At 46.9% G+C, this 14023-nt stretch overlaps 1 protein-coding gene across 3 annotated transcripts in view; it reads left to right on the top strand.

The window, feature by feature from the left end:
* The window catches only part of SMIM17 (small integral membrane protein 17), a 58712-nt gene that overhangs the window by 5912 nt on the left and 38777 nt on the right, over nucleotides 1-14023 (top strand). Inside the window, exons 2-3 of one of the 3 annotated variants that reach the window (XM_061173498.1) lie at nucleotides 5386-5630; nucleotides 8052-8128. In XM_061173498.1, coding sequence (XP_061029481.1) covers nucleotides 5477-5630; nucleotides 8052-8128 — 231 coding nt within the window. In that variant the 5' untranslated portion in view covers nucleotides 5386-5476. Of the gene's footprint in view, nucleotides 1-5385; nucleotides 5631-8051; nucleotides 8129-14023 lie in introns of those variants that run through there. The other 2 variants (XR_009697870.1, XR_009697871.1) reach the window with 2 other exon arrangements.

The raw sequence follows: 14023 nt of genomic DNA, 5'->3' as shown, positions 1-14023 counted from the left end.
ACAAACAAGGAAATAGTGAGGGGTGAATTAAGAGTCTTACTCTAAAATCTATCTCTCCCCTCTTCACACTGACCTATCCTTGGAATGCCTGGAAACCCACCTCCTAAACAGCTAAACAAAGGAAGTTTCCCCTCCCAATTATGTGACATAGATGGATACTCCTAAGAAAACCAATCTCAATTCTTTCATAGTCTTGTCATGTATCCTCTGGACAAATCATTTAATTCCTTTACGCCTAGTTCCCTTCTCTGGAAAAAAACAAACAAACAAAAAAACGAGGCTAATAATACCTACCACTTGGGGCTGCTGGGATTAATAAGATAATTTACATACGATGCATTTGCTCATCCTATCTGTTGGATAAATTAGTTATTTGGGCTGTTTTTCTGAGTAACCAGGATTATTCAGTTGTCTCTCCATTGGGAAAAGAAAGTTAAATCCTTACCTCACGTCATTCAAAAAAATTTCAGAAGGTTCAAGCAACTAAACATCTAAAACAAGACTGTAAAGTATGAGATCTTACAGGAAAGTGTGTTTATGAGATAAAGGTGAGGAAAAGCATTTAAAAATTGATTTCTTGGACTTTATCAAAATCCAAGACTTCAGGCACTGTGTACGCAAAGTGAAGAGAAAAGGGACAGGCCAGGAGAAAATATCTGCCACAGACAGAGTAACAGGCAAAGGGTCAATATCCAGAATAAAGAATTCCTGTAAATCAATAAGTAAAAGCTAAAAAAAGAAACAAATAGAATAATGCAGGGAGGGTACAAATGGGCAATTCACAGAAGGGAAGATAAATCTGGCCAACAAACATGTACATTTCCTCCGTCTCCCTAGGAAATGAAATAAGACTCTAAAGGGAGACTATTTTCCCCCCATCTATGGCTTTGTCAAAAGTTTAAAATTTGGGGGCTTCCTTGGTGGCACAGTGGTTAAGCATCCGCCTGCCAATGCAGGGGACACGGGTTTGAGCCCTGGTCCAGGAAGATCCCACATGCTGTGGAGCAGCTAAGCCCGTGCGCCACAACTACTGAGCCTGCGCTCTAGAGCCCGCAAGCCACAACTACTGAGCCCACGTGCCTAGAGCCCGTGCTCCGCAACAAGAGAAGCCACGACAATGAGAAGCCCGCACACCGCAACGAAGAGCCCCCGCTAGCCACAACTAGAGAAAGCCCGTGCGCAGCAACGAAGACCCAACACAGCCAAAAAAAAAGTTTAAAATTTTGATGTAGCCTCCAGGAGAGGCGGTGGTCATTGCATTGTAAAGGTGAATAAACAATAATAATAGCAGGTAATAGCTATTAAGCAGTGTATATGCATTACTTACTTTTTACCTTCAAAGCAATCCTGGCTGCTCTGTTTAATCCTCTCTGCTCAGTTGTCTTTCTCCTCCAGGAGATTGTGACCTTGCTCAGCTGATCTTCAGATTCTCAATGCTCAGCACAGGCCTGGCACAAAGTTCCGGCTGAGAAATGGTTTGAAAAAAGTCATTTCCATTCGAGCACTTTATGGGTGGCAAAGATTCACGGGGTCTCCCGGGGTGGTGATGTGTCAGCTCAGCTTTGGAGTACGGGCAGGATGTCTAGAAGCCCACACAGAAGGGCAAGGGCGAGCCAGGAAGAGGAAAAACCCTTTTTGTTCCTTCATTCATTAGGTACTCACTGTGTATGAAAGCTCACAACGACTCTAGGAGGAAGTTGCTGTTATCATCACCACCCTCGTTTTATTTTATTTTATTTTATTTTTTAATAAATTTATGTATTTATTTATTTATTTTATTTTGGCTGCGTTGGGTCTTTGTTGCCATGTGCGGGCTTCTCATTGCGGCGGCTCCTCTTGTTGCAGAGCACAGGCTGTAGGTGCGCGGGCTTCAGTAGTTGTGGCACACGGGCTCAGTAGTTGTGGTGCACGGGCTTAGTTGCTCCGCGGCATGTGGGATCTTCCCGGCCCAGGGCTCGAACCCGTGTCCGCTGCATTTGACAGGCGGATTCTTAACCACTGCGCCACCAGGGAAGTCCCACCCTCATTTTATTTTATTTATTTATTTATTTATTTATTTATTTATTTATTTATTTATTTATCATTTTTGGCCACGCCGCTGAGCTTGTGGAATCTCAGTTCCCCGACCAGGGATCGAACCTGTGCCCCGTGCAGCGAAAGCACAGAGTCCTAACCACTGGACCGCCAGGGAATTCCCAGCACCTTCATTTTACAGCTGAGCACACTGAAGCTCAGAGAGGTTAAAGTGACCTGTCAAAGTCACACAGCTAATGCGTGGCAGAGCGGAAATTCACGCCATGCACTCGCACCCACACCTTGCTCTTAACCACTCTGCTGTGATGGCTGCAATTAGCATCTTATTAACACCAGCCCTTCTTTCCCCACCTTCGAGATTACTCTCTCATTCTAGCACCCCAACTAGGACTTACCCCTCTTTTTCCTTTAAATTACCTCCCTTCTTTTCTAGCAATAATGTCCTTGAGGACCCTCTGCTAAGTGAAATAAATCAGTCACAAAAATACTGTGTGATTCTAGTTATACAAGGTGCCTATAGTAGGCAAATTCAGAGAGTCAGAAAGTAGTCTGGGGAGTTCGCTCCGTGCTCTCCCTGCCGAGGGCCTGGGTACAATCCCTGGTTGGAGAACTAAGATCCCATAAGCATGGTGGTGGCCAGGGGTTGGGGGAGGGGGAGGGAGGGGGGGGGATCCTGCGTTTAATGGGGACAGAGTGTGATACACAGAGTTCTAGAGATGGATGGTGGTGATGAGTGCACAGCAATGTGAATGTACACTTTAAAATGGTTAAGATGGTAAAAATTTCTTGTTATGTGTATTTTACTCTTTTTTTTTTGGCCGTGCGGCATGTGGGATGTTAGTTCACTGACCAAGGATTGAACCCGTGCCCCCTGAAGTGGAAGTGCAGCGTCTTAACCACTGGGCCACCAGGGAATTCCCTACTCATTTTTTTTTTTTTTTAAGATTTTTTGACGTGGCCCACTTTTAAAGTCTTTAATGAATTTGTTACAATATTGCTTCTGTTTTTTGTGTTGAGTTTTTGGCCCCAAGGCATGTGGGATCTTAGCTCCCCGACCAGGGATCAAACGCACAACCCCTGCATTGGAAGGCAAAGTCTTAACCACTGGACCACCAGGGAAGTCCCTACTCAACTTTTTAAAAAAGAAATTTAAAAGGGTGCTGAAGAGGGGGAATCCTCTCCCTGGGATTCAGTGTTCTGTAGTCCTGGGTGTGTTAAACCTGCCTCCTGGGCTGACCTGATAATGGGCGAGTGCAGGGACTGTGGTGGTGGAGGGTTAGAGACCAAGAAAGGAAGCTGGCCTCTGCCCCGCATGGGATGCCTTGAAAGCGTCTTGACCAGCGAAAGTCTTGTGGAGGGTGAAGTTGAGGGGATAGACTGGGGATTGGGTTTAGGGGACAGGATCGGGGTTGGGGGTCAGGTGTGCAGTGGACCACAGGGGACAGGGAAGGAACAGAGCAGGTGCACTCAGGGATTGATCAATTGGATGTGAGGGTGAGGAAGGGGTCAAGTTGCCAATGAAGCCTGCAGAGACTGATGGGGAAGATGGTGGAGCCGGAGTCTCAGGGGACAGGGCGTGCTGGGGGGAGCGGACAGAGGTGTCTGGGGAACGTGTTTGAGTTTGGGTTTCAGGGGCCTGTGAGCCAGCCCTCTCTGTAGGGAAGACCTACATGATGATTGGTGACGTAGAAGAAAAGAAGATATTCTGCATATTTGTAGTTTATATGTTAAGTTCTACTATGAAAAAGCTTCATATCTACTCATGGGTACAAGGACAGCACTGCCTGCCACTGTCTCTCCATTCCTGGGCTCAACAATCATCATTTGCATGTTTGCTCTGATCCCCTTTTGTCTCTTTATCTCTTTACAGAAGAATTTTAAAGCAAATCTCAGCCATCCCGTCAATACACCCCTGCATACTACAAAAAACATCTCTAAGAAATAATAAGATGGACATTTTCTTACCTAGTCATAAGGCCACTTCCACACTCAACAAAACCCTTGAGAAATCCTTGATATTATCGAACACCCAGTCTATAATCAAATTTCCTTGAGTGCCTAAAAAATAATTTTTTTCTTCACAGCAGGTTTCCTTGAATCTGACTCCAAACATGGTCCCCACATACATTTGATTGTTGAGTCACTAACTTCCCTTTGAATCTAGAGTATGTGCTCTGTGGTTTTAAAATCTGATAAAACAGTTTCTGTTTGCATAAACCTAAGCAAGGAAGACCACACTTACAAAAGCTTTTTCATTCACACCAGGAGAAAGTACTCCTTAAAAAAAAAATACTATTCACGAGGACAGTCAGTGGGTTATATCATGCAACATGGGTAATACATACAATGTCCTAGAAAAAGAACATGAAACCAGCTTTAGAGTCTCAAGGTAAATGGTTATACATCAAGTTATTGTAGTTCAGATAGCTTCCTGCAAACAGCCTCCTGAATTTCAAGTTGACAAGATATAGCATGAGAATATTAAAGAATATTTAATTTAATTTAATTTTTTAAAAATAAATTTATTTATTTATTTATTTTTGGCTGCGTTGGGTCTTCATTACTGCACGCAGGCTTTCTCTGGTTGCGGCGAGCGGGGGCTACTCTTCGTTGCGGTGCGCGGGCTTCTCATTGCGGTGGCTTCTCTTGATGCAGAGCACGGGCTTTAGGCGCGCTGGCTTCGGTAGTTGTGGCACGTGGGCTCAGTAGTTGTGGCTCGCGGGCTCTAGAGCACAGGCTCAGTAGTTGTGGCGCACGGGCTTAGTTTCTTTACGGCACGTGGGATCTTCCCGGACAAGGGCTCGAACTCGTATCCCCTGCACTGACAGGCGGATTCTTAACCACTGCGCCACCAGGGAAGCCCTAAAGAATATTTAATTTTCAATTGGATTTTTTAACCCTTATTTGGCAAAACCTTCTCCTCCTCCTTCTTCTTCTTAATGACAGCAGAGGAGAAAGTCATGCTATAGGAGGCTGGAGGGAAGAGTAAGGTCCTTCTCTCTGCAGCTACAGGGATTATGGGGGTAATCCTCTTTTCCTAAAAACTTCTAGCTCTATGCTTTGGAATGTGTGTGTGTGTGTGTGTGCACGCATGCACGCACGTTTGCCTTTACTTTACCACTCTCTGACCCTCACCTCAAAACTCCTTATTCCCTTTCTTGCTTTGTCTCTAGAGCACTTATCATTTGGCATGTTGTCTGTCTCTCTCCCCCCACTAGAATGTAAGCCCCAAGAGGGAAAGGAGCTTTGCCTCCCTCACTGCTGTATCTCTGGCACCTAGGAATCATGCCTGGCACAGGGCTGGCGCTCTGTAAGTATTTGTTGAGTGACTAAATGTCTGTCTGTCCTCAGGTTCTGAATCCTGTTCCCTGGGAAACCCAACAGAACCCTGGACTGGGGAGAGGAGAAGAAGCCTGCCTTTAAAGTTGAGCCTCCTGGAGAGATGCAGAGTCTCAGGCCTGAGAAGATGCAGGGGCTGCTGTCTCGGGAGGGCAGGACCTGGGAGAAGCGTGCTGCCCTCACCAAGGACTGGGTGGCTGTGGAGGTTGGGGCCTCCGGCTGTGACAGTGACAAGAAAGATGAGGGGCAGAGGTCCTGTGTTGTGGGGGGGAGGTCGTGGCAGAGCCTAGGGAAAGACACGACTTCATTCCTTTGCTCCTTTCAACACAGTTTTATGGAGCCTTGTGTCAGTCAGCTTTTGCTGTGTAACAAGTCAGCCCCAAACTGAGTGGCTTAAAGTAACAGTCATTTAGCTGCTAACGATTCTGTGGGTTGGCAATGTATGTGGCCGCAGGGGACAGTTCTGTTGCCCTTGCCTGTGTCGGCTCCCGCAATGCAGCTGCAATGAGCTGAAGGGCAGCTGGTTCATCTAAGATGGCCTTACTGGTGTGTCTAGCTGGTTTGATGGTGCTGACTTAAAGCCATGTGTCTCCAGCAGGCTAGCCCAGGCTTATTCTCACGGGGGTGGTTGCAGAGTCCTTGGGACCAGCAAGCGAGGGAAAACCCCAGGTCACAAGCACTTTTTTTAGCCTCTACTGGCAACCCAGCTGCTCACGGGCCATTGGTCAAAATAAGCCATATGGTCAAGCTCAGAGTCAGTGGGGCAGAGTCGGGAGGGCAGCCCAAGGGTGTGGACGCAGGGAGCAGTGAACAAGCTGGAGGCCACTGGGGGCAAAAATCTATCACAAGCACCTACTATGTGCCAGGCGTTAGGGTCTTGCAGTGAACAAGATGGCCTTTGTAGAGCTCCGATTCTTTTTTTTTCTTTTAATATTTATTTATTTATTTCCAGCTGCATTCGGTCCTAGTTGCATCACGCGCGATCTTTCATTGCGGCACGCAGGCTCTCCTGTGGCATGCGGGCTTCTCTCTAGTTGTGGCACGGGGGCTCAGTAGTTGCGGCACGCGGGCTTAGTTGCCCCGCGGCATGAGGGATCTTAGTTCCCTGACTGGGGATCGAAGCTGCGTCCCCTGCATTGGAAGGCGGATTCTTAACCACTGGACCACCAGGGAAGTCCCAAGCTCCAATTCTAGAGGAGAAAACAGGCACTAAAGAAAGAAGTTACAAAATAAAGAGAAAGGTCATGTCTGACGAGACCTATGGAGACAGTAAAACAGGATGATTGGTGGGGTGTGACAGTGTGATTGGGGAAGGTGGGAGAAGCACGAGAAGGGTCAGTTGTTCCAAGGATGGGGGAACAGCTTCAAGGGCAGCCAGAGCTGCACGTGCAAGGACCCCACATTGGCAGCAAGTTTGCTGTGTTCAAGGAGACCACGGGGAACAGAGCAGGGAGATGGGAGGGAAAAATGATAGAGATCAGCTGGGACCAGTGATGGGGCATCTTGTCGACCTTGGCAAGGAGTTTGCATGTTACTTGAGTATTGGGAGACCACTGGAAGGTTTTGAAGAGGAGAAGACAGGATCTCATTTGTATTTCAAAAGATTCTTCTAAATCAGTAGTTCTCAACTGGGGGCAATGTTACACCCCCCTCTCCTCCCCAGTCAACCTAAGAGATCTTGAATTATCAGAACTGGGGAAATGCTGCTGCCATCTAGTGGGTGGAGGCCAGCAACGCTGCTTAGCGTCCTACAGTGCACAGGACAGACCCCACCACCACAAGGATTTCGCAGCCTGAAATGCCAGCAGTGCCCAGGTTGAGAAACTGCATCCAGCTGCGTGTGAGAATGAACCATAGGATTAGGAGGTCAAGAGTAGAAGCTGGGAGGCCAGTTGGGAGATTCCTGCAACTGTCCAGGAATGGACAGGGGAGGAACAAAGAGATATCAAGGGTGACCCCTGGGATTTTGGCCCAAACATCTGGCAAAGAGTGGTGCCATTTGCTGAGATGGGGACACCTGAAAGGCACCCCCACAGGAGAATGGGGGCTAGACCTTCTACTAGGAAAGGGTCCTTCCTTCCACGGGAGATGAGCAGATCTGGGACAGAAGTTGTGGGAAATAGAAATGTCAGTTCTGGCAGTGAGGAGGAGGTTTGGGGCTCCTGGCAGGACCTGGGTGCAGAAAGAGTGGAAAATGGCCATCTCTGGTCCAACCCCCAGTTCTATCCAGTTGAGGAGTGAGAAGGATGTTGAGGTTCGAATATGGGGAGATTTCTTCACCAGAGGCTGGAAGCTGGGGAAGCCTTGTTCCTCCTGGTTTAACTCTGTGGCTTTTTCTTCTGCTTTCTCACTCAGTTTTTGCCAGAGGCCTGTAGAGAAGGAACTATTGTACCCATTTGACAGGTGAGGGAATAGAGGCTCAGGTGGTGAATCACATCAGGTGACTCGCTTTAAGTCTCCCAGGTAGTTAGTGACAGAAATGGGATCAGAATTCAGGTCTCTCCTTCTCTCCACCCCCACCTGAACCACATGGGCAGTGTGTGTGTGTGTGTGTGTGTGTGTGTGTGTGTTAGGATATCAGCAGAAGAGGGATGGCCGGCGGGAAGAAAGCAGAACCTATCCAGCTGGCCTGGTCACTCACTCATGACTCCTTTCTCCTCCATTCCCCCCTCACCCAGACCTACCTTCTCCCGAGACGGGGCATCCCCAGGAGTGGAGCTCGGTGGAGGAAGACGATGAGTCAGAGGACTCCCAGGTAAGCTGGTGATTCCTTCCTCTTTTGATGATGCCCCACTCTGCAGATCTCAGTGGGTTGTCACACTGCCTTCCTCAGCTTGGGATTTCCCTGCCCCACAAAAGTCTGTTTGGGGATGTGAGCCCCAAGGGGTCTCCCATGGGAAACAGGACATATTCCATTATAGTCAGACATGGAGTGGAGGGTTTCAGGTGGTGGGGGTAACTCCACTCATGTGTACCCTCCAACCCTTCACTCATAAATCCTTCATAAATTAACCATTCATTCATCTGTCCTCTCATTTATTCACCCAAGCATTCATCTGTCTACTCACCCATATACCCATCCATCCATCATCCATCCATCCATCCATCCATCCATCCATCCATCCATCCATCCATGTGAGGTCATCTGTCTATTGACTTATTCATCCATCCATCGACCCTCCCAACTACTCACCCTTCTACCTATCCATTCATCCATCTACCCATTGAACATCCACCATCCATTCATCTGTCCTCTGATTCATCCACCCAGTCTTTCATTTGGCTACTCATCCACACACCCATTCCATCCATCCATATATCCAGTTATCTATATACCCAATCATCTGCCATTCATCCGTATGCAACCACTCCATCCATTCAACCCACCCACTCATCCATCCATCTATCCACTCATCTATCTACCCACACATTCATCTATCTACTACCTGTTGGCTGTTGGAGGGATGTAGCTACTATTCATCCACCCATATGCCTACTCATCCATCCATCCATCCATCCATCCAACTATCCATCCACTAACTACCTACTGGGTTTTAATCCAAGTACTGCGAATAAAACCAAAAAGAGTTATCAAGCACATTCCTTTCACTGAAATACCTAGTGTTTTCTGTGGGGGGGCATAAGACACCAACATGTGAAATAACAACAGTGGTTCTTTTATTTACATATTTATCTTATACATTAGGAAAAAACCACATAACCACTCTTGGCAACACATGAGGGTCCCATCTGCCAATCGTATATCAGAAATCCAACTTGGACTGGCTCAAGCCAAGAAAAGGTTTATTGACACAAGGTAGGGGGAGGCAAACTGAACAACCAACCATGATAGTGTAGAAATAAGTGCTGGCTGCATGTGAGATGGCTCAATGGAAGAAGAAAGTAACTCTGTAGGCCAGGAGGTTTATTCTTTTTTTTTTTTTTTTAAGATTCCACCATTAACATTTTACTATCCTTGCTTTTTATTTATTTATTTATTTATTTATGGCTGTGTTAGGTCTTCGTTTCTGTGCGAGGGCTTTCTCTAGTTGCGGCAAGTGGGGGCCACTCTTCATCACGGTGCGCGGGCCTCTCACTATCGCGGCCTCTCTTGCGGAGCACAGGCTCCAGATGCGCAGGCTCAGTAATTGTGGCTCACGGGCCTAGTTGCTCCGCGGCATGTGGGATCTTCCCAGACCAGGGCTCGAACCCGTGTCCCCTGCATTGGCAGGCAGATTCTCAACCACTGCGCCACCAGGGAAGCCCCCAGGAGGTTTATTCTTGAATACCCAAGAGACACCACACCTGGGATTTTAGGGATGAGTAATTTCCCAGGCAGAGCAGGGGAGGAAACAGCATGTGCAAAGACGGAGGCATGATGTAACAAGGCACATTTGGGGGAACACTGGAGTTAGGGGCATAGCAGGGACTGGGATGAGATCATTCATTCAGTCCACAACTATTTGTTGTGCACCTACTATGTGCCAGGCAGTGTTCAAGGCAATGAGGGTGCAACGGTGAATGGGAGAGCGATGGCTCCTGTTTTCACGGGCTCACAGTCACCGAGGTAGACAGACAATCGACAAAATGAGTAGCTAATCTATACTTCATGCTGGATGGTAACAAGTGCTATGGAGAAAAATTAAGCAGAGTTATGGGCGTACGAGGTGAGGGTAAAGGTTGCTATTTTAAGAAGATTGTCAAGGGAGTCCCCCTGAGAGGGAGCTATTGGAGTACAGACCTGAAGGAGGTAGGGAGTGAGACTGGCAGATATATCTGGTGGGAAGAGGTTCTGGGCAGAGAGGGTACAACAAGTGCAAAGGCCCTGAGGTAGGAGTGCGCCTGGCATGCGTGAGGAACAGCGGGGCTGGGGGGTGTTGGTTGGCTGGAGAAGAGTGGGAGGGAATAGTAGGATATGAGGTCATGGTGGCGATGGGGGTGTATGACGTAGGGTATTGTCAACCATGCTAAAATGTTGGCTTTCACTCTGAGTTGGGTGGCTACTGTAGGGTAGAGAAGTTTCCAGCTTATGTTTCACAGGACCCTCTCGCTGCTGAGTTCCACGCCAAGGAGGTTGGGTGTATCTTTTTTTTTTTTTAATTTTAAAGAAGTGTTTTTATTTTTATTTATTTATTTATTTGGCCACGCAGCATGTGGGATCTTAGTTCCCCAACCAGGGATGGAACCCTCACCCCCTGCAGTGGAAGCGCAGAGTCTTAACCACTGGACCACCAGGGAAGTCCCCAGGTGTATCTTGTAGGCAGTGGGGAGCCTCTGGGGATTTGGGGATCTACAGAAATCACTCTGTTGGCCTCTGTGGAAAGAAGGGAGATTGGATGAGGCAGAGGGAGAGGCAGAGGTGTAGGAACCAGTCAGGAACCTCCAGCTGGTTGGAAGTGATCCAGGTAAGACACGCACTGATGTCACACGTATTATGGGACTGACATGATTCTAAGTGGTTCTTGTTATTTTATTTTACCTTTTTTTAAAAAAATTTTTTATTGGAGTAGTGTTGATTTACAATGTTGTGTTAGTTTCAGGTGTACAGCAGAGTGAATCAGTTATACATGTACATATTTTCATTCTTTTTTAGATTCTTTTCCCATATAGGTTATTACAGAATATTGAGTTCCCTGTGCTAGACAGTAGGTCTTTATTAGTTACCTATTTTGTATACGGTATAGTGTGTATGTTAATCCCCAACTCCTAATTTATCCCTCCCCTTCCCTTTCCCCTTTGGTAACCATAAGTTTGTTTTCTACATCTGTGACTCTATTTCTGTTTTGCAAATAAGTTTATTTGCATCATTTTTTTAGATTCCACATATAAGCGATATGACATGATATTTGTCTTTCTCTGTCTGACTTACTTCACTTAGTATGATCATCTCCAGGTCCATCCATGTTGCTGCAAATCGCATTATTTCATTCTTTTTTATGGCTGAGTAATATTCCATTGTGTATATGTACCACATCTTCTTTATCCATTCCTCTGTCGATGGACATTTAGGTTGCTTCCATGTCTTGGGTGGTTCTTGTTATTAACTCGACACTCACTAGCTCTCATTATTAATTCATGAGCCCTGTGAAGTAGTTAGTATGATTTCCCTCCCTTTAAGGTGAAGCTAGGGTGGGGGAGGTGCCCAGAGACCTCTGTGACATCATTCATTCATCACTCATTCACTCCATCATGGCTCATTCAACCAGCATTGATGGAGCACAGGCTGGGGCCCGGCAGGGGTGGGCGGTGGGTCCTAACCCAGCTGAGCTTTCTGCATGGACTCAGCCTCCTTCCTGTAGGTGGCCCCCTTCCAAAAGAAAAAAAAGAGAAGATCAGGCCATATGGGACCAGAGACCTTTAATATCAGTAAGAGGCAGGCTCCACAGCCCTCACCATGGGGCTAACTCAATTTATTTGATTCTCTTAATAGTTCTTGATGTGGGATCCATTAGGATTGTATTTTACAGACGGGGAAACTAAGGCACAAAGAGGTCAAGTAAACTTTCCCTGGAGCACTCAGCTTGTAAGTGGTAGGGTGGGATTTGAATCCAGTGCCTTTCTTAACCACTAAAGTATCCTGTCTGTCTGGGGACTTTATCCTCCCCCAAGAGAGGACTGGGGATAAGGGGTGAGGGCTTCTCCCCATCCCACTACTCAGTTATGTCCCTCCACCCCTCAGGCGGGGAGGAGTGAGTGAAGGAATGGAGGGGAGGAAAGGAGTTACTTTCCTGATATATTTTTTTAAAATTTATTTTACTTATTTTATTTTTGGCTGCATTGGGTCTTCGTTGCTGTGTGTGGGCTTTCTCTAGTCGCGGCGAGCGGGGGCTACTCTTCTTTGTGGTGTGCGGGCTTCTCATTGTGGTGGCTTCTCTTGTTGTGGACCATGGGCTCTAGGCGCTCGGGCTTCAGTAGTTGTGGCACGTGGGCTCTAGAGTGCAGGCTCAGTAGTTGTGGCGCACGGGCTCAGTAGTTGTGGCGCATGGACTTAGTTGCTCCGCGGCATGTGGGATCTTCCTGGACCAGGGCTCGAACCCATGTCCCCTGCATTGGCAGACAGATTCCCAACCACTGCACCACCCAGGGAAGCCCCCTGATATTTCTTTTTTTTTTTTAAGATTTTTTTTTTTTGATGTGGACCATTTTTAAAGTCTTTATTGAATTTGTTACAGTACTGCCTCTGTTCTATGCCTTGGCTTCCTGGCCGCAAAGCATGTGGTATCCCAGGTCCCCGACCAGGGATAGAACCCACACCCCCTGCATTGGAAGGTGAAGTCCTAACCAGTGGACCACCAGGGAAGTCCCCTGACATTTCTAAGAGGCAGAAATTCCCACTCTATGGCCCTGGACGTAGGAAAGCAAGGAGGAAAAAATAGTCCCATCACTCCCATACCATAAAATACAAGCATGTGTCACAAATGCAAACCTTCTAAGAGTATGAGGTAAGGAAAGAAATAGACTTGGTAAAAGTTGCTATAAAAGCAAAACTCATCTACAACATTAGACATCCAGATACTGGTTCCCTTCGAGGTGGGGTAAATGAGGGAGGAAGGGAGCATGAGAGGGGGACATTTTGGGGTGCTGATACTGATCTGCTTCTTCTTCTGGGTGCCAGTTACACGATTCACCTTCCGGAGATTCATCACGCTTGTAGGATACATGCAATTTTCTCTTTGCATATTATACTTCAACAGAATGTTTTTAGAAGGTTGTCCTGTTTCCTTGCAGGCATTTTTTTCCTGGAAGTTGAGACTGAACTAGGATTCTTGTGCAAGGGATTTTATTGAGGAAGTGTGTTCTTGGGTGGAACCCGTAAGGGGTGAGGGAGGCTGGGAAGGAAGAGAGGGAGTGAGGCAAATATTATATGGGTTTAACAGAGGTCCAGCTTCAGTCTGATCCCACAGGGAGCTCTGGAGTGTGAATAGTACCAGTCCTTCTCTGAGCCAGTGGGGAGGCTTTTATCTCCCATCGCTGGTTGTGGACAGCTGTCTGGGGTGAGTGTAACCTTCTAGGTAACTCTCTAGAGAGGTGGCTCCTCTTAGCAAAGGGCATTTCTCAGGAGAAAGGGGGCAACCATAAATATAAACCATAAACCATCAAGTTAGCAGCCAACACTCACAGCAGCTGGAGGAGAAACAAAGAGGAACTAAGTGAGGCACTGACGGGTCCATTACGTGTGGCGTCGTGTGCGTGTGTGTATGTGTAAAATTTTTGGATTTCAGATGAGCCATATTCACTACATTTTCTTCTTTTTTAAAACTTTTTTTTTTTTTTTACATTTTCCTGAATTTATACTCTGCTTTTTAAAAATGGAGGCATACCTGGGACTTCCTTGGTGGTCCAGTGTTTAAGACTCTGTGCTTCCACTGCAGGGGGCACAGGTTAGATCCCTGGTCGGGGAAGTAAGATCCCGCGTGCCGCGCAGCACAGCCAAAAAAAAAAAAATTGAGGCATAAGTATTTCCAATAAAATGCACTTATCAGTAAGTGTCGACACACATATATGCTTGTGTAACCAACCTGCCATCATCCTAGAAAATGCCTTCGTCTTCCTTTCCAGTCTGACTCACTCCCTCATCCCAGTTCTGATTTCTGGTTGCATAGATTCGTTTTGCCTTCATATAAATAGAGTCCTACAGTAAATGACATAT

Source organism: Eubalaena glacialis, chromosome 18 (genome assembly GCF_028564815.1).
Source record: "Eubalaena glacialis isolate mEubGla1 chromosome 18, mEubGla1.1.hap2.+ XY, whole genome shotgun sequence".
Taxonomy (NCBI): Eukaryota; Metazoa; Chordata; class Mammalia; order Artiodactyla; family Balaenidae; genus Eubalaena; species Eubalaena glacialis.
The sequence above is the reverse complement of the archived record's forward strand: the minus strand, read 5'-3'. Positions and strand labels throughout refer to the sequence as shown.